This window comes from Crotalus tigris, unplaced genomic scaffold, assembly GCF_016545835.1.
Source record: "Crotalus tigris isolate CLP2741 ecotype Arizona unplaced genomic scaffold, ASM1654583v1 scf7180000024437.13266115, whole genome shotgun sequence".
NCBI lineage: Eukaryota > Metazoa > Chordata > Lepidosauria > Squamata > Viperidae > Crotalus > Crotalus tigris.
This window is the reverse complement of record NW_024100606.1, coordinates 4512000-4536680: the sequence shown is the minus strand read 5'-3', so window position 1 is coordinate 4536680 and position 24681 is coordinate 4512000. Positions and strand designations below refer to the sequence as shown.

General features: G+C 38.7%; 1 protein-coding gene across 1 annotated transcript in view; it reads right to left on the bottom strand.

The window, feature by feature from the left end:
- Positions 1–18860, bottom strand: part of LOC120302686 (somatotropin-like) — a 39747-nt gene extending 20887 nt beyond the window's left edge. The window contains exons 1-3 of the mRNA XM_039331503.1: positions 18817–18860; positions 17856–17965; positions 16818–16871 (exon numbers count right to left, since the gene is read on the bottom strand). Of these exons, the coding sequence (XP_039187437.1) occupies positions 16818–16871; positions 17856–17965; positions 18817–18860 (208 nt within the window). The remainder of the gene's footprint in view (positions 1–16817; positions 16872–17855; positions 17966–18816) is intronic.
- Positions 18861–24681: the final 5821 nt, after the last annotated feature.

Here is a 24681-nt window from a genome sequence, read left to right as displayed (position 1 = left end):
TGGGGAGATCCAGATGGTTTCTGGTGGGTGGGGTGGTGTGCAGGTGGCTCATCCTGCGGAGTAAGATGAGGTAGGGAGTAGGGTCGGGTGCCATTGCTGTGGGACAAGGCAAGGTGAGGTAGGGGCTGGGGATGCTGCTGCCTGACACCATCGGCCCCCGCACACAGAGGCCAGCGAGCACATGGGGGTTGACAGTGTCCGTCAGCAGCCATAGCCTGCCAGCCCCTCAACTGGTGCATTCTGGGGCTCCACAGCCTGCTGCCAATACCGGACCAGCCCTCCAGCAGCAAGCAGAATAGGGAGGGGGGAAGCATGTGATGCAGACTGCCGGACACACCTACTCTGTCCCATCTGTTTTTGCTTGCGGTTGGAGAGCAGGTCACTACTGGTCATCTCCTCAGCCCTCTTGCAGATCTTGCCCTTGGCCCATGCATGGAGCCTGTTCCCCTCATGCACCTGCGCACCTTGGCCCTGCCTCAGGCTGCCACCATCAGCAGCTTACATAGCTCCATTAGGCTTCTGCCGCTGCCCGGAATGCCTGGCCTCCCCAGCACAAAGGAGTTCGAGTAGAGGTGGTATTGTGTGCCTCCCCCCATCTCTGCTTGGCCTGGGCAGCCATGATGCCCATGGGGATCTGGCTTTCCCTGCTCAGGATGGCCTTTTGCCTGCTGGCCCTGGGCATGCTCTACCACCTCTACGTGGGGCTTCCTAGTCGACTGCTTCACCTCCTTTGTGCTGGGCAGGCCTGCAGCTCTGGGCAGCGACCTAATGGACCTGCACGAGTGGCTGGTGGCCGCAGTAGGTACCGAGATGCATGAGGGGAATGCATTCTACCTGTGGGCCAAGGGCAAGATCCTCGAGAGGGCTGAGGAAATGACCAGTGGCGACCAGCTTTCCAACAAAAAAGAAACAGGATGGACGTGCTCCCCCAACTCCCTGTGCTGCCGGTGCTGCCGGCCTGGTATTCACAGCAGGCTATGCAGCCTCTGCTGCCAGATGCTGTCAGCCCCTGTGTGCTCACCGCCTCCTGTGCATATGCCTTGGGGGCTGCCAGGCTGGGAGAGGCCAGTCCCTCGCTATCTCTGCGGCATCACTTCCTGCCCTGTTGCTTCCAAACACCATTGCTATAAGGTCAGAGTTCAGTCAAAGCCTGTTGTCCCCCATCCAGGCCTCCACAGCTTCTAAGCACCATGAGAGCGCAGCCACAGCATCACTTGAATCACCAATAGTGGAAACATAGAGTTGGTTGTCATCAGCATATTGTAGATATCTCAGCATGTGGTGATGGATGATCTCACCCAGCAGTTTCATATAGATGTTGAAAGCCGAGGTGGCGCAGCAGTTAGAGTGCAGTACTGCAGGCCACTTTAGCTGACTGCGTTCAGCAGGTCAGCGGTTCAAATCTCACCGGCTCAAGGTTGACTCAGCCTTCCATCCTTCCGAGGTAGGTAAAATGAGGACCCAGATTGTTGGGGACAATGTAAATATATATATACATTGCTTACTGGTGTACACCGCTTAGAGAGTGCTTGCACTTAAAGCGGTATATAAGTCTCATAAATAAATAAATAAATAAAAGGAGTGGAGAGAGTACTGAGCTATGTGGCACACCACAAAATAGTGCAAAGGGTTAGATGTGGCAGTGCCTGGAGACAGCAGAATAGAAGAAAAAGAACTGGAGAAGATAACAAAATACAAAACCTACAAATAGAAATAGAATGACTGTGGCAAAGGCAAGCAAGAGTAGTACGAATAGTAATAGGCAATCCCAAAACAACTGGAGCACTTGAATTGACAAAATCATCCTCTGTCAATTACTAAAGGCAGCTTTACTGGGAACAGCTTTCATCCTGAGTGATATAAGTGTAATACCGTCAACCCTCCAGATCTGCCTATCCCAGATCAAGTAATAATAATAATAGTAAAGTTGGAAGGGACCTTGGAGGTCATCTAGTCCAACCCCCTGCTCAGGCAGGAAACCCTATAGCATTTCGGGCAAATGGCTGTCCAGTCTCTTCTTAAAAACCTCCAGTGTTGGAGCATTCACTGCTTCTGGAGGCAGGTTGTTCCACTGGTTAATTGTTCTAACTGTCAGGAAGTTTCTCCTTAGTTCTAGGTTGCTTCTCTCCTTGCTTAGTTTCCAACCGTTGCTTCTTGTCCTGCCTTCAGGCGCCTTGGAAAATAGCTTGACACTCTCTTCTTTATGGCAGCCCCTGAGATATTGGAACACTGCTATAATGTCCCCCCTTGTCCTTCTCTTCATTCAACTAGACATACCCAATTCCAGCAACCGTTCCTTATATACTTTAGCCTCCAGTCCCCTAATCATCTTTGTTGCTTTTCTCTGTACTCTTTCTAGAATCTCAACATCTTTTTTACATCGCGGTGACCAAAACTGGATGCAGTATTCCAAGTGTGGCCTTACCAAGGCATTGTAAAGTGGTACTAACACTTCACGTGATCGTGATTCTATCCCTCTGTTAATGCAGCCTAGCATTAGTAAGCATTAGTAAGGACTCAATAGGTAGACGAAAATGTCAAATCCAGTCTCTGCAGTAACTGTTATGACTGATGGTCATGGATAGCTTTGTGCTCCCTTATCTATCTTTCAGTTGGCATAAAACAGGCTCTAGGTCCAGCTGTCTCAGGACAACTTAAGTTCTTACGTATTGGAAAGAAAAAGTGGGACTTTTAAATGCAGCTGAATTTGAACCCCAGCTTTGAGATTCATTATAAATTGAAAAATACACAGAGGTAGAAGCAGAGTAGAAAAGGCACAGTAGGCAGAACTGAAACTGAATTATGAAAATTAACTTTTTGTCTCTCTGGTTCTGTCTGTGCACAAGGATGCTTCCCCCAGTCCACCACTTCCCACATCCATTTTCCTTCTCTGAGAAGAGAAGGTATTAAGCTATGCTTTGTGAAAAAACAGGAAGTAAATGGTTCCAGTCAGCAATCTGCAGTTAAAAGACTGTTGGGGCAGTGTCTCGATAATAACTGTATTTGTGTTTTATATGTGGAATGTGGCTTCAAATTGCCACTTTCTTGATATGAAGAGTGTTTAGTGGGAGGGTAACCTTAACAAGTATGAAAGGATAATACAGACTTAGTTATTGTTTTTTTTATGGACTTTTTCTGGTCAAGCAATGGAAAAATGGCTTGCAGTATTTTTTGCCTCAAGCATTCACTGGAAACACATGATCTGTATGAGGGAACAAGAGACACGTAGGTGTTTCGGAGGAAGGGTTAAATTTGCAAATCATCGCAACACAAGCTCTTACCCTTGGATATTCATCTGTGCAACATTAGACATTGTGTTTAGACTAGGTCTCTACTTCAAAAAGTTTTTTTTAATATTTTTGTTTTTTCCTTCTTTTTTTAATAAACATTTTATTAATTTTCTAGTTTTAAAATCAAATACTTAATAGACAATGTGTTGTCTGGGTCCATTAGTAATTCAGTGGTATATATTAAGGAACGGTTGCTGGAATTGGGTATGTCTAATTTAATGAAGAGAAGGATGAGGGGGGACATGATAGCAGTAATCCAATATCTCAGGGACTGCCACAAAGAAGAGGGAGTCAAGCTATTTTTCAAAGCGCCTGAAGGCAGGACAAGGAGCAATGGGTGGAAACTAACCAAAGAGAGAAGCAACCTAGAACTAAGGAGAAACTTCCTGACAGTTAGAACAATTAAGCAGTGCAACAACCTGCCTCCAGAAGCAGTGAATGTGCCAACACTGGAAGTTTTTAAGAAGAAACTGGAAGCCGTTTGTCCGAAATGGTATAGGGTTTCCTGCCTGAGCAGGGGGTTGGACTAGATGACCTCCAAGGTCCCTTGCAACTTTATTATTATTATTATTATTATTATTATTATTATTATTATTATTATTATTATTATTAACTTCTTCAATCTAGATTCAATATTACACCATCAAATGTTTCCTCTCTTCTTCCGGTAGTACCTGTTTTCTCACACTAGGCAAATACAATTCTTATTGTTATTAGTAAATATACAGTTGAATATCAACATCTTTGTTACATTTTTTCTCATAATATCAATAATGTCAGTTTGAGATAACTTTTCTCATCAAAACATATCTTAGTTGCATTTGCATTTAATATCCATATGTCAATCAGTATCCTGTTTTCACTTTTTTAAAATTTTAATTTCTTTTTTTTATTGAAAATTTTTATTTTTTAAAACATACAATCATTTATAAAAATACAATAAAATTTTAAAATAGAGAACCCCCCCTTACCCTCCCTCCCACCCCCACCCCCCCTCCCTTCACTTCCCAGAGCAGAATACAGGGTTAAGAAAAAAAAAGAAAAAGAAAATTATAATAATTAAAAAAAGAAAAAAAAAGAGAGAAAAAAAAAAATATCATAATTAACCTTTAACTCCATAACTTATAAAACAATTCTCTATAATATTTGATATTCATTCATAAAATAAATAAAACTTTTTAATTCCATATTTTTTCTGAATATAATCTATCCACCTTCCCCATACAGTAATATATCTTTCTTGTGTATGATCCTTTAAATAAGCAGAAATTTTTGCCATTTCTGCAAAACTAGATACTTTAAATATCCATTCTTCTAAAGTAGGCAAAGAATCTTTCTTCCAATATAGACCTACTAGTAACCTTGCTGCAGTTAATAAATTCAACATCAAAGTAGTTTCTTTTTCATTTAAGTCAACAAAAATACCAAGTAAAAATAGTTGAGGAGTAAACTTTATCTTCTTTCTAAAAATCTTTTGAATGTTCCACCAAATCATAATCCAAAAAGCCTTTACTTTTTTACAATTCCACCAAATATGAAAGTATGTCGCATCATTATTGCCACATCTCCAACATTTGGGCTGTATGTTGGAATACATACAAGATAATTTTTTAGGATCTAAATGCCATCTATAAAACATTTTATAAAAATTTTCTCTCAAATTTTGAGCTTGTGTAAATTTAACATTTCTTATCCAAATTATCTCCCATAAATCCAATGAGATCGGCTCCTGTATATTCTGAGCCCATTTAATCATACAATCTTTAACCAATTCTGTTTCCGAATCTAACTCTAATAAAACATTATATATTCTTTTTATATGAGCCGGACCTTGGTTTTTAATCTGAATAACCAATTGTCTATCTTCTAGTGTTATTCCCTCTTTCTTGTCTACAGTCCATCTATCCATTATTTGTAAATATTGAAACCATGACTGTAGAATATTTTGCTGCCTTAATACATCTAGGGATTTCAAATGCCAATTCGAACCAGAACAAATTAACAATTCTTTATATGAAATTTTATCAAAATTTGTCCCCTTAGAGGTTCCCTCAATTGCATGTCTGGGAATCCCCCAGATAGGTATTTTATAATTTAATCTATAATAATACTTCTTCCAAACACGAAGTAAGGCATTCCTCAAAATATGTGATTTAAAAGTCCGATCAACTTTCTTATTAAAAATTAAATATGCATGCCAACCATATATTAAATCCCAACCTTCCAAAAAAAGAATATCCATATTTGTTAAATTAAGCCAATCACTTAACCAAGTTAGGGCGGCTGCATCATAATATAATTTCAAATTGGGTGCCTTAAGTCCCCCTCTTTCTCGAGCATCCTGTAATATCTTAAATTTAACCCTTGGTTTCTTCCCGGCCCATATAAAATTATTGATACCCTTTTGCCATTCCTCCAAATTTGCCTCTTTTTTAAGAATAGGTATCATCTGAAACAAAAAAAGAAACTTTGGTAGAACATTCATTTTTACAGCTGAAATTCTCCCCAACAATGACAATTGCAATTTTTTCCAATCTATTAAATCCTTTTGGACTTTTGCCCATAGTGGTTCATAATTGTTCTTGTACAATTTTCCATTTGAAGCAGTTAGATATACTCCCAAGTATTTAACCTTTTTTACCATCTGAAAACCTGTGGCTTTAATCAAACTTTCCCTTTCTTTAACTGACATATTCTTAGATAATATCTTAGTCTTATAATTATTAACTTTAAAACCAGAAACATTCCCATACTGTGTTATAAGTTCTAATAAACCATCAATCGCCTGATTCGGCTGTTCCAAAATTAAAACCAAATCATCCGCAAATGCCCGCAATTTATACTCATTCTTCCTTATCTTTACACCCTTAACTAACTTCGATTCCCGAATCTGAATCAATAAAATTTCCAATGTTAAAACAAATAACAATGGGGATAATGGACATCCTTGTCTTGTCCCTTTTTGAATATTGAAATTCTCAGTCAATCCCCCATTTACAACAATTTGTGCAGATTGCTGCTGATATATAGCTTTAAGTGCATGTAAAAAATTATCCCCAAAATTCATTTTCTCTACCAAAGAAAATAAAAATTGCCAGTCCAATTGATCAAAAGCTTTTTCAGCGTCCAAAAAGATAAAAGCCACAGGAATCTGATTATTCTTATCCAAGTACTCAATTAAGTTAATAATTTGTCTAACCTTATGTTTCATATATCTCCCTGTTATAAATCCTGCTTAATCACTATGAATCAAGTCTTTCATAACCTGCATTAATCTATTTGCCAAAATTTTTGTAAAGATCTTATAATCAACATTCAATAATGAAATTGGCCTATAATTCTTAGGCTCTGTAAGATCCTGATCTTCCTTCGGAATCAGTGATATAAAAGCTCTTTTCCAAGAAGGAGGAACTTGCATACCCAACAAAATACTATTAAAGAGTTCCTTTAGTGGCTCTATCATTTCTTCAGATAAAATCTTATAATACCTAGAAGTCAGTCCATCTGTTCCAGGAGACTTTCCAACCTTTAACTGCTTAATAGCTAAGCCAATTTCCTCCACAGTAATTAAACTATTCATCCCATTTTGTTGTTCCTCTGAAAGTCTAGGAAAATGTACTGATTGTAAATATTTATCTATATCCAAACCCCTTTATCACTTGAATATAATTTTGTGTAAAAGTCCAAAAAGCTTTTTTTAATCAAATCTTGCTGAAAAACCTCAGTACCTTTATATTTTACTTTCTCTATAATTCTAGCTTTCTGTTTCTTTCGTAACTGATAAGCCAACCACCTCCCAGGCTTATTCGCATTGCAAAAAGTATTATGTCTCATATACGACAGATTGGTAGCCACCTGATCTGCCATCAACATGTTAAATTGTTCCTTAAGCATCTTTATAGATACCTTTAAATTATTATCAGTAGGGTTAAGAACCAACTCTTGTTCTTTTGATTTGATCTCTTCTTCTATTTCTCTACGTCTTTGTGACCCTTTTTCCCTAAAAACTTTATTCAATTGAATCAAAATTCCCCTCATATATGCTTTACTAGCGTCCCACACCATAGACATCGATGTTCCCTTATTCATATTTATAGTAAAAAAGTCCTTTAAATGTTCTTTACACTTTTGTACGAACTCCTCCCGATTAAATAAGTTCTCATTCAATCTCCAGGATCTTCTATTCCCGTCTTCCGAATATAACTCCATCCACACCGGACTATGATCTGACAATGTTCTAGGAAAAATTTTCACCTTCCTCACTCTAGGGAGGAAGTCACTAGTAATCAAAAAAAAATCAATCCTTGAAAATGACTGGTGTCTATCAGAATAAAAGGTAAAGTCTCTATCACTTGTATTCCTTTCTCGCCAAATATCAATAAGCTCCAATTCTTCCTTCAAATCAAAGAAAGTCATAGGTAATTTAGTTTGAATAAAAGTTTTAGAGGAACTTCTTTTGTCTATAGTTGGGTCTAAAACCCCATTCCAGTCACCCATCAAAATTACCGATTTATAATCCAACTGAGATATCTTGCCATGCAGCAACTTATAAAATTGTTTCTGTTGTTGATTGGGAGCATATAGTCCAACAATAAGAACCTTTCGGCCTTGTAATAATAATTCCACAAAAAGATATCTTCCTTCAGAATCAGCCTCAATTAGTTTAGCTGAAAAAGTTTTCTTCACATAAATTACCACTCCCCCTTTTTTCCCAGGGGCTGGAGCAGTAAAATGTGTGCCCAGACGGGAATTCATCAAAAATTTAGAATCCTTTAAAGTTATATGAGTCTCCTGCAAACATATCAAATCATTATTATGTTGTTTCAAATAATGGAAAATCTTTCTTCGTTTCTGGGGCACGTTTAAGCCATTAACATTCCAGGTCAGGAACCTGACCATCTCCACCGGCCTGGAGCCTCTGGAGCATGGCCTGCAGATCTGCTGTCGAAGATCTTTTTGGTCTTGCCCCTCCCACAGGCTCTGTAACAACCAAACTTTCACCACTCTTCTGCAACTGCTCTTTTTCTTTACGTTTATGGGCAGCTCGTGTCATCCTTTGCTCTTTTATGTCAGAATTCGGTGCAGCTTGTTCCATAACCATCATTGATGAGGCTCCTGCCATAAGAGACTCTTCCGTCATCCTTATTTGTGGAGGTGGTGACAATCTTGCTTTTAAGATAGACTGATAAAAATCTCTTGCTTTGGAAACAGTAGTTAATCTGTGACGTATCCCTTCATAATTTACTATTATTCCTCTTGGAATCTCCCATCTGAACTGAATTTGACGATGTTTCAACTCATCAGACAAGAAAGTAAAATCTTTTCTGGCTCTTAAAATTTTTGGAGGTATCTCTTTTAAAATTATCACGTCTTGATCAGCAATTTGAAACTTTTGTTTGTAAAAAGCCTGTATAATTTCATTACGGATAGATCTTCTAGAAAAATAAATAACCACATCTCTTGGTAGATTTCTCTGTCTAGCAACCCGTGAATTAACTCTAAAAATTTTTTCTATCTCATTCTCAATTATTTCAGGCCGCCAACCAATATTAGGAGCAATATCTTTCACAATAAGCATCTTTAAGTCTTCCTGAGGGTTCTCCCTCAGGCCTCTGATACGCAATGCGTGTTCCATCTCCCTATATTGTGAAATGATTTGTTCATCCTGTGTAATTTCTATCTTGTTCTCTACCTCCTGCATTCTAAATTCCATCCTTGATGCATTTTCAGTAATCTTTTCCATCTGGTCATCAATCCTTTCTATGTGCAGGGCTAGGCCCTGAAAGGCCAGAAGGATATGGTCTCTTACTTGTTTATTCTTTTTCTCCAATAATTCTTCTGTATTAGCCCTCTCTGCAATTATAAGATCTTTTACCTCCTCCTTAATATCCAAGGCATGCTGTTTTAAAGCATCTTGTAAATCATTAAGAGAAATTGCAGGAGGAGGAGGAGAAGGTGGAGGTGATTTTGGTTTCTGAGATGCAGGCTGAGGCATTGGAGAAGAAATAGGAACCTTAGGGGCGGGAGGCAGACGTTTTGAAGCCATTTTCTTAAGTTCCAAGAAGAAAGATTCTTATTGAAAAAAAAAAAAAGGGCACAGTTCTTTTAAGTGTTCTTAAAAAAAAGAGAAAAAAAATAGAGAAAAAAAGAGGAAAGAATAAAAGCCAAATTCTTACTTCTGTATTTAAAGAGTTAATCTGTATCCAGGTTTTACTCTGTAATGCAAATCAGGCAAGAAAGACGATCGCCATTTTAGTTTTCACTTTCCCTTTCTTCTAAAGGGAAAGTGAACAAAAGAAAAGGAAGAGGAAACTTGCTGAAGTTAAAGGCACCATCAAACTTAAGCACAGTCTCTCCTGGTCTGCTCCGTCTGCTTTCAAATACTCACAAGCAGCTGGAAAAAAAAGCAGATGTGGAAGCGGCAACTTGCTTCATCCCAAAAACTTCGGAATGAAGTCTCCCTGGAACGCGGAGTTGCTCAGGCTCCGAGGGAGCTCTACCCTCCGATCCCCAAAATAACAGGAATCCAGGGGAGCTCTTACCTCTACCTGAGAGCTCTCCTCCTCCCTTTTTCCCAGGGAGGAGATTCAAGCTGCGGGACAGCTGATTGTCAAAGTCCCGCGGCTTTTACACGCACCAGGAACGGGCGGCTTTGTAAAACGCCGCCATTCGTCATCGCTGGAACCAGTGTTCAAAATGTCTCTGTTGTTTATAATTTCAAAGTAAATTATATTTGGGTAACCAAAAGCTTCCCTTATTCAAACTTTTTAGCATTTTCCTGTTTCCCTTCTCATACCAAAATCTAATATTCTAATTACAAATCTCACCTTTCTAGTTATGATAGTACTTCTATTTCTAGCAATTATCTATTCTCCACCATATTCAAACATCTAGTTAGTAATATAATATCCCATCTAATGAATCAAGACCTCTATTTTCTTCTGTCTTACTCTAGCTTTCTTCCTTTGCCAACTAACTTTCCAAGTCAATGCATTTGAATCATCAAGTAATTTTTCCTCTGTTTTTGTGTACATTGTTTGGAATAAGAAAGACTATTTGGTTAAAGTATTTTTGGAAGAACGAACCCATTGATATTCATTAAACAGCCTCCCTCCTTCTCCAAATCCCCACAGTTCTCCTAACAGCTCTATCTTCCATTCAATCAGTTCTTCTTCCTTTTCCTCAAATATGTTCTGAATTTTTAATTGGTAAGATGTCTTTTCCATTTCCGATATTATTGCTCCATCTTCTAGTACTTCAGTGGTCTGAATCTGTCAATTAATTCCTTCCTTTAGGTCCTCAATCTTTGGATCTGCTCTTCTAATTTTCTTTCTATTTTATGGGTTGCTAGTTCCTTCTTTGTAGTCATGTTCTGGGTTTGTAACTTTAGATTAGAAAATTGTTCTTTTATCTCCTTTGTCTTATTTCTAATCTGATCATGAGTTAAAGCAATAGTCTCTTGTATTGATTTTAATATGGAGAGAATTTCTTTCTGTTCTTCATCCATCTTCATTTTTTGATAGTACGTCAAACTGAAGACTTTGGGGCAGGTGTTAGAGATGGTTTTTTACCATTTAAAGATGAGTATGGGACTTCCATTTCATTTTTTGTAGGTGGTCTTTATAATAAAAATTGTTCATCAATCAAAGATTTATAATCAAAATATTCCATCATCTCAAGCAATGAAGTGTATTTCTCCTGCAGGGAAATGGTTCCACAACACAGCTCTGAAAGTCAGTTAATATTTATATTCGTAGTTCAGGCAATCCAGTTTCAAAATAATTCATCATCTCTGCCACACCGATAAGCAGCCTAAAAGTTTTTTTCCCCTTTTCCCAGCTGTAGTCTTCAAAAGTGAAGGCTTCCAAGGTCAGCAAGAGTCTTATCTAAATTTGGGCTTCAAGTGAAGTTTCCTTTAGGCATAACAAATTATAGTGCCGTAGTTTGCCACTAGATGTCATTAGTGCTGTTTTCCAGCTTTTTAAATCCCAACTTATATTATAAGCTTTTCTCTTTTTTTAAAAAAAAAGTCTCAAAAGCACTTTTAGTACCCAAATTTCAAAGCCATATATGTGTATTAATTCCAAATTAATCTTGTAATTTTCTCTGTTTCCCCGGTAATTAGTTCGCTGCTTTTTTTCCTGGGGGAATGGGGTGGAAATTCCCCTTCCCTCTCTCATCAGGGAGGGTACTTTGGGCAGTTTTTTTTCCAGGAAGAGGTCTTAGAGTCATAAAGAGAGGTTAGGGTCTCACCCAGTTTCATCCACCTTGCTGAAAGTTTGCTTGTTAGTGCTTATTGTCTTCCGTTTTCAGCAGCTTCTGACTGTAGCCAGTCTTTCCCCTGCTGGTTTGGAGGGCTTCCTCAAATCAAACAGAAGAGCCGCCACCCTCTCATGATCAACGAGAGTCCCCTCCTTGCTGTTCACCTCTGTGGGGCAACTTTCAACCCTTTCCAGGGTCCCCAGTGGGGTGAAATTGAATGCAAAAGACGGAGCCCCATCTTCCTGCATCCGTTCTGCCAATATTTTTGTTTTCAAAATGAAACCTCTGAAGGTCTTCCCATTGACAGATGTGTTCACCTAGGAATAAAAACCTCTGCATCCCTTACCATATATCATTCTTCCAACCTGGTGCCTTCCAGATGTGTTTGAATTAAACTCTTGTGATCTTCACCCAGCTTTGGCAATTGACCATGCTGATTGTTTAAAATCAGCCCAGCTGGAGGGCACCTGGAGCTTCATAGACCAAAGACATAATTATTTGCCCAGATGGAAAAGTTTATTTCTAAGAAGCTGGTTATGCAGATTAAGCTAAAAATGTTACATCTTTACATTTCTGTAATGTAGTACTTTGAAAACACACAATGAGTGCTTGCATACATTTTTTCATGCTCCTGAAATAAAGAATATGCTAATTCAAAATTTGAAAAAAAACTTAAATATTAAACTTTTTATTATTTTGAAAAGTTCAGCATATAAATTTGAAATTCTTTCATAAAATGCTAGAAACATCCTAACTGCAAAACTATAAATCTCAGTAGTAATCATCAGTAGTGTCCTATAGCTAATATATTACAGATTTTTTCATCATAGCTATCTTGGTAAGGAATCCTGGAAGTAGTAGTCCCAGATTATCTGGAGGATCCTGGATTACAGACGCTGAAGTAATATGATGTTATATATTAGTTTATTATATTCAGTCCTTTGTTGCCTAGCCAGTTAGGAGTGAGAGCAGAAATCCATTGCATTAAGAAGATGCCATTGTGGAATGTGGAGCAAACTCAAGCCAGAAAGCCTATCTACTCACAAATCCATTTGTCTTCTCAGCTCTTTTTGCTTTCATTTTTATGGTGTGCCTCAAATTGTGTTTGCCTCCCTTCTCCCCATCCATATGTCTTTGACTCAACAGTCCCAGGAAATCTGCTTTTTAATAGTTTCTAGCAGATCAATTGAAAACAAGAGATAAGCACATTTTTAAATCTTCTCTAGAGTGGAATTTTTACACTGGATTCTGGTTGCCCCAGGACTTGGTGCCCCTTTGGTTAAGTCAGCTGTGGCCGACCAAGCTGCTAGCCTTTTCATTCTTCACATGGATGTTCCCCCAAATCCCACTTATCTGGTTTGTGTTGGTAAGCATCAATGTCTTCATACGTATCAGCTAGTTCAACTGTCAGTCCCTGTTGAAAAACAAAAATGGAATCAGCCTATGAATAGAAAGTGTGTCAGCCAAGACAATAAAGTGCTTTATTTGGGGAGGGGAGTAGAAACATGCTGACCAACTTAATTTTGTTCTTTCTGCATGCCAGTAAAAGAGATGTCCTAAGGGGACATAAAAGGAATCCTCCTTAATGACACAAAAGGCCCTTCTAGTCATGTTCTTGACTGGCAGGCTGTTCAGCCCGAAGTCAAAAATGAAAGAAGCTGACTTGTATAGAATTGAGCTAGATCCATAATCCATTCAAGACAAAATTATTTGTTTTAACTGGCAGTGGCTCCCCAGAATTCCACATAGATTTTGTCCTAAGCTCAACTTGGAGAAGAGGTGAAAACTGAACATTTCTGCATATAAATAAGAGACTTCTCCAGGGCTGGCTACATTCTCTGGCCTGAAGACCATAGGCCAGCATAGAATATGAAGAGAAATGCAAATATTTTTATGTGGTTAAGACCAAGAAGCTTTCACTCTGTTGCTTATCTCATAAGTATGTTCCTTCCCAGAGGCATCTTTTCTGTCACCCTAAAGTGGTATAGGGATATATAATCAAACTTCAATTAGCTTGATATTTCTTCTGATAGCCACTTAAGGCCCATTGGTTAAGTATTCCTAATCCCTTTTTTTTTATTTTTGCAGAGCTTATTTATCCAGTATTCTTAATGTTTTATTAAAAGTGCTATATTTAGAAAATTTTATCAACGGACAACAGAAAAGGCTAACTAATTGGAGAAGATCCTTTTGGATGAAATGTGACGATTTGAAAGAGAGGTTACTTCTTGGTCTCTACTCACTTTATGGTCACGTCTGATTTTGAAATATTTGAGATTGTTTCTGAAATCCATTTCATTAGGGGCAAAATCAAGAAAACACTCTGTTCACCATCTTCTTTGTAAGATCCTGTTACCCTACCTTCCTGCTTAGTCCTTGTGTTCATATTTTTCATAGAACTTGACCTTACCTCAGCCCATTACCTCAACTTCTATTGTGATTTCAGTGTCTGTTCATGATGGGAACTTAGTCCAATAAATCTGGAGGATGGCCTGATCAGGCTATGCCATCCATAGGCATGGGTGAAGTGGGAGGAATCCATGCCTCAGAAACAAGCTCCAAAGCTGGAACTTTAACAGAATAACAGAATTGGAAGGAACCTTGGAGGTCTTCTAGTCCAACCCCCTACTCAGGCAGGAAGCCCTATACCATTTCAAACAAATGGTTGCCCAATCTTAAAAATTTCCAGTGTTGGAGCATTCACAACTTCTGGAGGCAGATTGTTCCACTGATTAATTGTTCTAACTGTCAGGAAATGTCTTCTTAGTTCTAGGTTGCTTCTCTCCTTGATTAGTTTCCATCCATTGTGTTGTGTACTTCGTTCGTGTGCGAATGATGAAGAGACATGGCGATGCTGAACAAACGCTTTATTCACCTTCTACAACAACCAAGCAAAAGCAAAAGGCACGCAGGCCTTTTTATATGGCCAGAAACCCAGACAATATCAACCAATAGGAACAGAACGTTTTTGCGCCTTGCGCATGCACACAAGGCTGGCGCCACTCTGTCTGGTCCCGGGCAGCTTTTGGAATGCCCAGGACCAATACAACATCCCGAGCCTGCTTTTGCAGGCTCAGGACACAACACATTGCTTCTTGTCCTGCCTTCAGGTGCTTTGGAGAATAGTTTGACTCCCTCTTCTTTGTGGCAACCCCTGAGTTATTGGAACACTGCTATCACATCACCCGTAGTCCTTCTCTTCATTAAACTATACATACCCAATTCTTTATATGCTTTAGCCTCCAGCCCCCTGATCATCTTTGTGGCTCTTCTCTGCACTCTTCCTAGAGTCTCAACATCTTTTTTACATTGTGGAAGCCAAAATTGGATGCAAGTGTGGTCTTACCAAGGCTTTATAAAGTGATATTAACACTTCATATAATCTTGATTCTATCTCTGTGTTAATGCAGTTTAGAACCATGTTAGCTTTTTTGGCAGCTGCAGAACACTTCTGGCTCATATTTATGTGTCCACTAAGACTCCAAGATCCCTCTCATAATTACTACTCTTGAGCCTGGTACCACCTAGTCTGTAGCTGTGCATTTGATTTTTCTTGCCTAAATGTAGAATCTTACTTTTTTCACTATTGAATTTCATTTTGAATTTCATTTTGTTAGACAAGGCCCAAAATTTAACTCTGTATCTTAAACCTGTCTTCTGGAGTGTTGGTAATTCCTCACAGTTTGATGTTGTCTGAAAATTTGATGATTTCCCCATCTATCCCCTCATGTAAATCATTGATGAAGATATCGAAGAGAATGCAATAAAATTTGTCTGGCATGATCTGTTTTTGACAAACCCATGTTGGCTTTTGGTTATGATTTTGTTTGCCTCTGGGTATTCACAGATTCATTGCTTCATTATCTTTTCCAAAATCTTCCCAGGTATTTATGTAAGGCTGATAGGTCTGTAGTTTCTTGGATCTATTTTTCCCCCTTTTGAAGATGGGAATCATATCAACTCTTTTCCAGTCCCCTGATAGTCCCCTGGTGCTCCAGGATCTTTGAAAAATATACTTCAATGGTTCTGTGAGCACATCTGCCAGTTCCTTTAGAACCTTGGGGCTATAATCCATTTGGTCCTGGTGATTTGAACTTGTCTAGGGTGGACAGGTGCTCTCTTACCATTTTCTTGCCTATTTTAACTTGTATTTCAATTCTGTTTTTTATAGTACTGTTTTTGATAGGCTAGACTGTTTTCTCCTTTTGTATAAATATGCTAATTCTGTAAACCATTTAGAGAGGGCTGTAAAGCCCTGTTAAGTGGTATATAAGTCTAAGTCTAAGTGCTATTGCTATTTATCACATTCATGAAAGTGGTTGTATCTGTGTAGAAGAAGAAAACTTACAGTAAAAAGGGAAAGGTGGAGGACAGGATGGAAAAGAAGGGTAAATATCTTTACTGGACTTTCTACCAATCTTCTCCATCTAGGTTCTCTCTAGAAATGTTGCATTACTGGGCTCATTATATAAAGCCAGTATTTGGATCATACAAAGTCTAAGGAAGATACAGTAAGTATTGTCTTTCTTACATGTTAAATAAGGTATTGAAGCATATATCAACTTCTAGCTAATTCCTGACTAGAGGAATGAGTTTGTCAATTCTTCTTCACTGGAGGTGTGGAGTTGTTCTTTTCTAGGATGGTCCTTGTATCCTTGGAAGCTTCATGACAAACAGTTATGCAATTAGGTGAAGACTTCCCAACACCCTTGGAGAGTTCCAGGGTGGGGAAACCTAGTTTTGATTGGCATACATATTTGGTTCGTATCTTTATTCATCTACAGAGCACAATAGATTGGGACTTCTAACCTATTTTGCTTTGTCTTCACTCTTGGGGTGAGACTGACAGATGGAGCAGGGAACTGCATAGGGTCAGGCACTGGTTGATCCTTTCTCAGTTCAGGCTGGATTTGAAGGCCTCATCCTCTTACAGAGTTCAAGTGTCTTTGGAAGAGAGAGAAGAGTATTGGCAGGGCTTCTTAATCAAACACAATTCAGGTGAAACACAATCCTTGGTTTGGTCCATGGACAAAGAGCTAAAGGTCCATAAGGCACTCAGTGACTTGACATAAATATGAACACTGGATTCCTTTACAGACCCTAAATTGTTCAAAAAAAATGGCAGCCATACAGCTCTCGTTATGCTCAAAATCAGGCAATCGGCTTACAAATGACAAGTAACACAGCCTTGGGGGAAAAGATGTTGCAAGGGAATTTCAAAAACAGGTACTGGAAGACAATATTATCTTGAAAGTACACATATACCTTGTTTTTGAGAAATGTCATTTCTTTCACTAGAAGCTCTGGTGATTGTCATACCTGGGGAAAAAGGAAAAATGGTCTGAAAAAGAGCCAATTTATCCATTCAACTAAAATTGAAATGGAGGCTGTTTGATTTTCTTTCTGTCTTATGTGCCTTCAAGCAGAATGATCTAAACAAATGGAGAGAAAAAATCAAGCAACATTTCCCTCTCCCAAATTCACTTCTATAAATTTTGATGCTGGATATGCTTTCAGTAGTCTTTGGATGTTTAAATGATTGGTGAAGCTGGATATTTTTGAATGTTACATCCAAGTTTCAGTAATTCCAACCAGCGTTCACTGCAATTTGACAAAGGCTGCTAGAGTGGATAGAAATTGGTGTTTGGCAGAATATAACAAGAAGACTCAGTGCATACCCCAAGAAAGATAAATAGGCAGCCATGTCAACATGCTTCCCTCCAGCCCTTGAGCTGCTAGAAAAGTATATTGGCATTATTTGCCCAAATTAGGCTCATGAGAGGCAACTAGCGTCATTAAGTTGCCTAAAGCATCTTAATCAATGGATTTGACCAAGGAGATGGAAGAAGCCATACCTGTGACCAGTGGTGGGTATGGATGCCACTTGCAGAAGTCCATTCTGGGCCTAGGCAACAAAAAATTAGCTACTGGTTCTTCCGGACTGGTGCGAACTGGCTGAATTCCACCACTGCCCCAGGGTGGCCCCAAAGTCCCTGCAAATCCAGAAGGAAGAAGCTGCCATAGCTGAGCGAAAGCTGAGATGGAAAGAATGTGTCTAGGATTGGACTCAGTCAGAGCCTTGCGAAAAACACCTTCAGCCCTCAGTTTCTTCTTTCTTTTGACAAAGGCTGAGGCTCCTGGGCTGAACTCTTGTTTCCTGCCCATGTAGATTCAGCGGGCGAGGGGCAGTCCCTTGGGTGACCTGTGGGCAAGGCAGAGCTTTGAACAGGGTGCAGCCGGTCATATGACAGGGGTGCTGAGCAGTTTGATTGGCAAGAGCTACACTTAGTGACTGGGTCTCACATGGAAAGTGGAGGAAGTTATTCCGGTTCACCACCATTTCTCTTGTTGGTGACAAACCAATGCTGTTCCTTTCCAAAGACTCCAGAACAGTACACAGAAGAAAATCACAACTAAGAACAATAACCAACAGTAAAAACGAGAACAGCAATTGAGTACAATATTGAAAATGATTTATTATGGCTAGCCAATAGCGACCTTTTCGGTCATTTAAAGGCTTTTCCCTCCAGGAGCAAATCTACATTTGCTGAACTGAATTCATGCTGACCACTGAATGTGGTAGTGAATGCATTCAGCCAGCTAGACAGATCCTGGCAGCCGTCCACTGGATGGACTCATGAACATAAAAACAAACCTCTTGAATCAGAGAGTGGGTGCTGCCTAACTCATTCTCTGGGTGCCAGAAGGAGCCAGAAATATTTCTGAAAACTCCTGAAATGGAGAGGAGGGCAAAATGTGCATCTAACAGGATGCTCCAATTCAAGGTTTGGCTATTCTTTGTGAATGCAGCTAGCATTTATGAAGTTGTTTCAGTAAAAGAGAGTTGTCATGGATGTTGTGGTAGATGGATTGAAAAGATTCCATTTTTTTTTCTTTCTATAAGCTTCAGATTGGTGGCTTCTTCCTGCATAAAATTCACAGAGTGGGAATTTTCCTGTCTTCTGGCTGTTCCTATAGCCATCCCATAGTAGTAGCTGTGCCTCTACATTTAACTAGGGAGAAGTAAACTGGTCCCTGCAAGACAACTCTTATCCATACCTGATGCTAATCAGGGCTGCTTGCTGAAGGGTCAGTTTGACATGCACGCACAGCTGCCCACACAGCTAGAATGTATCTTTAAATTTATCAGCTCCTTCATCCTCCATTCCTGTTCATCATCAAATCAGGTTTCATGTTAACTTCCTGGTACCAGTAAAAACAGGTATTGTATCAGATGATATACTGTATGGACCCAACCTCTTACTTTGTTGCCTGCACTCTTTGTTCTAAGGGACATTTCTTGGACATTCAGAATTAATGTTCAACAGGGACACACCGTTCCCACAGATAAGGAAAACATTACATCATGGATATATTAGCAAAAGAATTGAAAATAGAAAACAAAGGACATCATCGAATGGTCATGGAAAGAGACCTGATACTGCTTGTTTTAAAAGTAATGCAGTTCCCATCTAAGTTACCTTTGGAGATGGGGACCTTAAATGTTTTACCTGCATATGCTCTGTTCACCAAGACTGCTTTATCTTCCTGCTGACATGGTATTATCATGATTTTTTTTGAATGAAATCAGAGATAATACACCACAATGCCCTTTCTCATATCTAAGAAATGGTTTAAAATTACATATATATATATATATATATATATATATATATATATATATATATATAGATTTTATTGGGTTTTTTTCATAAACATATGTTAATTTTTCCAGTCAACAAGTTGTCTGGAGTTTGCTAAGATGGAGTTTTTCACCCATCTTATCATTGTTTCTTTCACTTGTTCATTTTCCATATCCAAAATTAACAAAAAGTTACACATTTTCTTAATTAATTTCTCATCTGAGGTTAACAAAATCTTATCAAACACAGTTTGATCCTTATAAAATTCATACATTTTTACATCTTTTTCATATCTACTTTGTACCTGTAAATGTGTCCACCAGGACAGGTTAGTTTCCTGATTTTCCAGTTCTTGTTTAGATTTTAATTTCCCATCAATATTTAGAATATCTTTATATGTCCATATTTTTTCAAAGTCTACCAAGTTCGGATGTATAAATACCTCCATCATTGATAACCACCCTGGAATATTTTAGCTTTAATTTTTCCCATACTGTTGACAAGGCATTCTTATAAAATGATTTTGAAAGTACTTATGGACTCTGCTTTTCCCATACCATAAGAAAGCATGGTACCCCAATTATAAATCATGTCCCTCTAGATACAACAACCTTTTATTTCTAAGTGTTATCCACTCTTTCACCCATGTTAACAAAGATGCTTGGTAATACAACGTCCATTCCGGCAACCCAAAACCTCCATTTTCCTTAGCATCTTGTAATGTTTTCATCTTAATTCTAGCTTTCTTCCCCTGCCAAATAAAGTTCAAAATTAATGAATTTAAATCTTGAAAGAATTTTCTCTCAAGTTTTATTGGAATCGTTTGAAATAGAAATAAAATCTTCGGCAACACATTCATTTTTTTACTGTAGCAATTCTTCCTAATATTGACAGCTGCAGATTTTTCCATCTTTCCAAGTCTAGCTTTATTTGCTTCAATAATTTTGTATAATTGTCTTCTTTTATTGACGAACACTTAGCCAAAAGATGAATATCTAAATATTTAACTTTTTTCACTATTTGTACCTCTGTTTTCTCTAGTATTTGCCTTTTTTTGTTTATCTGTGAGGTTCTTAACTATTATTTTAGTTTTTTCTTTACTGCCATTTCTCCATACTCTTCTAACTTTTCCCATAGTTTAGGAATCATCTCTAAAGGTTCTTCCAACATAAACACTAAATCATCAGCAAATGCTTGTAACTTATATGTTTCATCTTTTACTTTCAATCCTTTAATTTCTGTGTCCTGTCTTATCCTTCTATTTAACACTTCTAAAGTAAAGATAAATAATACTGGAGATAGTGGACATCCTTGTCTCATATCTTTTCTTATCTCAAAACTCTCAATATAATCTCCATTCACTATCACTTTTGCTGTCTGGTTGCTATATATTTTTATCATATTTATAAAATTCTTTCCAAAATCCATTATTTGCAATTGCTGAACCATAAATTGCCTGAAAACATTATCAAACGCCTTTTGGGCATCTAAAAACACTAATGCTAGTTGTTTCCCTGGATGTAATTCATAGTATTCTAATACATCCATTATCACCCTTAAATTGTTTTTAATTTGTCTCTTTGGTAAAAAGCCGTTTTGATCTGGATGTATAAATTCAATTAAGTATTTTTTCAATCTCTCTGCCATTATTGAACTAAAATTTTTGTAATCCACAGTGAGTAATGAAATTGGTCTATAGTTCTTAATATATATCAAGTCTGAATCTTCTTTTGGTATCAAAGTAATATTTGCTTCTATTCGTGTATTTGGAAGTTTGGCCTCTAACAATAGTCCATTACAAACATCTTTCAGTGGTTCGCTTAATGTATCTTGTAGATTTTTATAAAGTTCCACAGGTAGCCCATCTGGGCCTGGTGTTTTCCCATTTTTTTGTCATTTTATAGCCTCTAATATCTCCATCATTGTTATTCTTTCCTCTAACATAGTTTTGAATGTCTCTGGAATTTTTGGCAATTTACTTTCTTCTAGGTATTGAGCAATTCTCTTTCTTGCAGCCTCCTCTTTACCATACAATTCCTTATAATATTCCTTAATTATCTTTTTTATTTCTTCCTTTTGAAATTGTAAACAACCTTTACCATTTACTAAATTATGTATTATTTTCTTCTCTTTCTGTTTTTTAAGTTTATAAGCTAGCCATCTTCCTGACTTATTAGCATTTTCGAAGAAATTTTGTTTTGCTTCCTTTATTTGTTCCGCCAATTTTTCTAAGTACAACAAATTCAGCTTATGTTTTATTATTTCCATTTCTCTTTTCAAAGTCTTTTTCTGTGGGTTTTGTTGTAATTCTGTCTCTAATTTTCTAAATTTTTCTTTTAACAATAAATATTTGTTGCCTGCATTCTTTGTTCTAAGGGACATTTCTTGGACATTCAGAATTAATGTTCAACAGGGACACACCGTTCCCACAGATAAGAAAAACATTACATCATTGATATATTAGCAAAAGAATTGAAAATAGAAAACAAAGGACATCACTGAATGGTCATGGAAAGAGACCTGATACTGCTTGTTTTAAAAGTAATGCAGCTCCCATCTAAGTTACCTTTGGAGATGGGGAACTTAAATGTTTTACCTGCATATGCTCTGTTCACCAAGACAGCTTTGTCTTCCTGCTGACATGGTATTATCATGATTTTTTAATGAAATCAGAGATAATACACCATAATGCCCTTTCTCATATCTAAGAAATGGTTTAATATATGTATATATATATATTTGTGTGTGTGTGTGTGTGTGTGTGTAGTTAATTGAGTTTCCTGTGTGCTTTTGCTGCTTGTATTGTATCTAATTAAACACTGTCAGAAAACTGATGCTGATTAATTGCCCTTTGATCAATCATTTTTTCCAGACCAGTTTCTGTCCCAGCATCTGACTATCATTAATTTATGGAGAGTAACAAACAGTTGCTTGGATGGGACCTGCTTCCAGTGGGGCATCCAGGATGTTAGGCTTTCATTCCAAGCATCTCTCCCCAAAAGATAAAGTTAGATCTGAAGCACATTTCTGGATCTGAGGATAAAACAGTTGACCTGGATCAGTGTCTTCTTAAAGAAGCCTTTTCCAATCTGATGCCCTTCAGATGCTTTTTATCTTGGCCAGTCAGACTTTTGCCTAATGAAGGCTAACATGAGGCTGAATGGAAAGAAAGAACACTCTTAATAGAAGAGCAAACGTTTTCTTAACTGCCTTATCAGTAGACTTTTTCTTTCCAGGATGTAATATTGAGTCCTATAGGATTGTCTTTTTTCTTTCATGTTATTCTAAAACATAAGAACCAGATTATAGATTAAACAATATCCTTTAACTAAGCAAGAAATTTACGTTTCCTTCCATGTGAGAAATGAACTTAACACTGGAAGGAAAGTCAAGTGAATAGCTGAGTTTCACTTTGGGAAAGGTTTAATTTAAATGATACAAGATAAAAGTGAGTCACAAACCTGGCTACATCACATTCAGAGCCAGTGCAAAAGAGTCTTAGGCACCAACGATGCATCTGCCTAGGACACGGGTTGGCAAACTGCAGCTCCGGAGCCACATGCAGTTCTTTGAGCCATCTCCTGCAGCTCCAGAGCCTCCTCTGCCATTTGCAGAGAGAGACAGAGAGAGGCACTAGTGCTTCCCCTCTCTGTCTCTCTCTCATGTGGACTTGCCCCCTCACAGGGCTCCTGATTGGCCCTGCGCCTGGGTGCCCCACCTCTTGGGAGAAGGGAGGCCAGGAAGTCCCTTTCCTGGGCTGGCCCCATCCGAGGCACATGTGACTGGGGAGCCATGCGGGGAAGCTCTGGGATCCCCGCTGGGAGCAGCCTGCTGGAGCCTCTGCTAAGCGGGCCAGCCCTCCCGCAAGCCGCAGCCCCAAGGGAGAGCAGCCCCTGTGATGCCCAGCTAGCGCGACCGTTGGCCAAGCAGCAGCAGAGCTGGAGACGGACAGTCAGTGGCGGGGGGAGGGAGAGGGCTCCGAGTCCGCAGAGCGCCACTGCGAAGCGGCCATGGGGCAGGTGGCATGCCCCCAGGCTTACCTGTACTAGGTGGCAGTCCCGGTGGAGGCATCACTTCCTGGGCCATCCCCGGGCTCTTTGAGTGTTTTAGGTTGCCTACCCCTGGCCTAGGAGGAAAGGAAAGCTGGCTGTAAATGGGCTGAAGCAGGAGACAAAGGAGGCATGGCCAAAGGTCCATGCCTAAAGTTCCCATTAGGTAACAGTGGTGTAAGTATTGACCTATCATATACTTTCTTCAATGTTTACACTTTCTGGGCATTTGGCATCTCACATGAATTTCCCCTCCCTTCTTATTTGTGATTAGCCACTCTTGTGATATGCTCCCTTACCCATGATGCTCCCTTACCCATATGCTCCCTTACCCATGATGGGAGTTCGTCGAAACGTCGCCAAGACACTTCCAATTTTATGCGGGAGAAAACCCGAATAACCGAAGACCTATATATGTATGTATGTATATACATATACATATACATAAAATAAAAGTGAGCACCAGGGAAGTTAAAACTGTAAAAAGTTTAATTAAAAAATGCCAAGCTTTCGCCGGCTTCTGCCGGCATCAACAGGGCTTAAAATGCTAGGAAGTGAGGAAGTTCTTTTATAGGTCAGCTAAGATCTGCGCCCGGCTCCTCAATCTCATTACTGGACCTAATTGAGTAAATTGTGCTCTGGTGATCTTTTTCTTCTTGTGCCACTTATCCATGTATATGGATATCCATTTTGAACACATAGTTGAAAAAAGAATCTTGAGAGTTAACAAGATTGATACTATATTGTGCAAAGCTATTACAGAATATAGTTATTCTGCTTTGGATAGCATGAAGCCTCCTCCCAGAAGGTAACAAAGAAAACCAGTCATGGAGAGGATGTGACAATACTGTGGAGTTGGTCAAATAGCGCTTATATGCCGTGTCCTGAATAGAAGGAAGGAAACATCCAATATTTTTTTCTGCTGTCCTCACCACTCTCTATATAACTATCCTATCTGAAACAGTAATACTTCTAAACCACACAGTAATGCAATATGACAGGATGCTTTCAATCGTCCTTCTATAGAAAGTAGTAAGGATAGGGGAAGATATGATACAAAAAATGCAGGTGCTTCTATACCTGCTTCACCAGTGTCCCACTGTTGAGTTAACCTGCTTGTCAACTGCACACCCAGAAATTAACCATCTCCATAGTTGAATCTTTTGTATAGAGATGTATGGCTCAGCATGCCTTTTCTGAAATCAATAGTGATGTCTTTTGTTTTTCCTACTTTTAAAACCAAGCTGTTTTTATATCCACCAGACCAAACCCTCACCAAACCCTCCACCTCCTCCTGGTAAGCAACTTCATTATCAACCTGAATAAAGTCCATACTATTGTATCATCTACATATTTCGCAATATGGTTTGAAGCAAACCTTGCACAACAGTCATGGTCATCAGGGTGAACAACAGCAGACTATAGATACAGCAAACA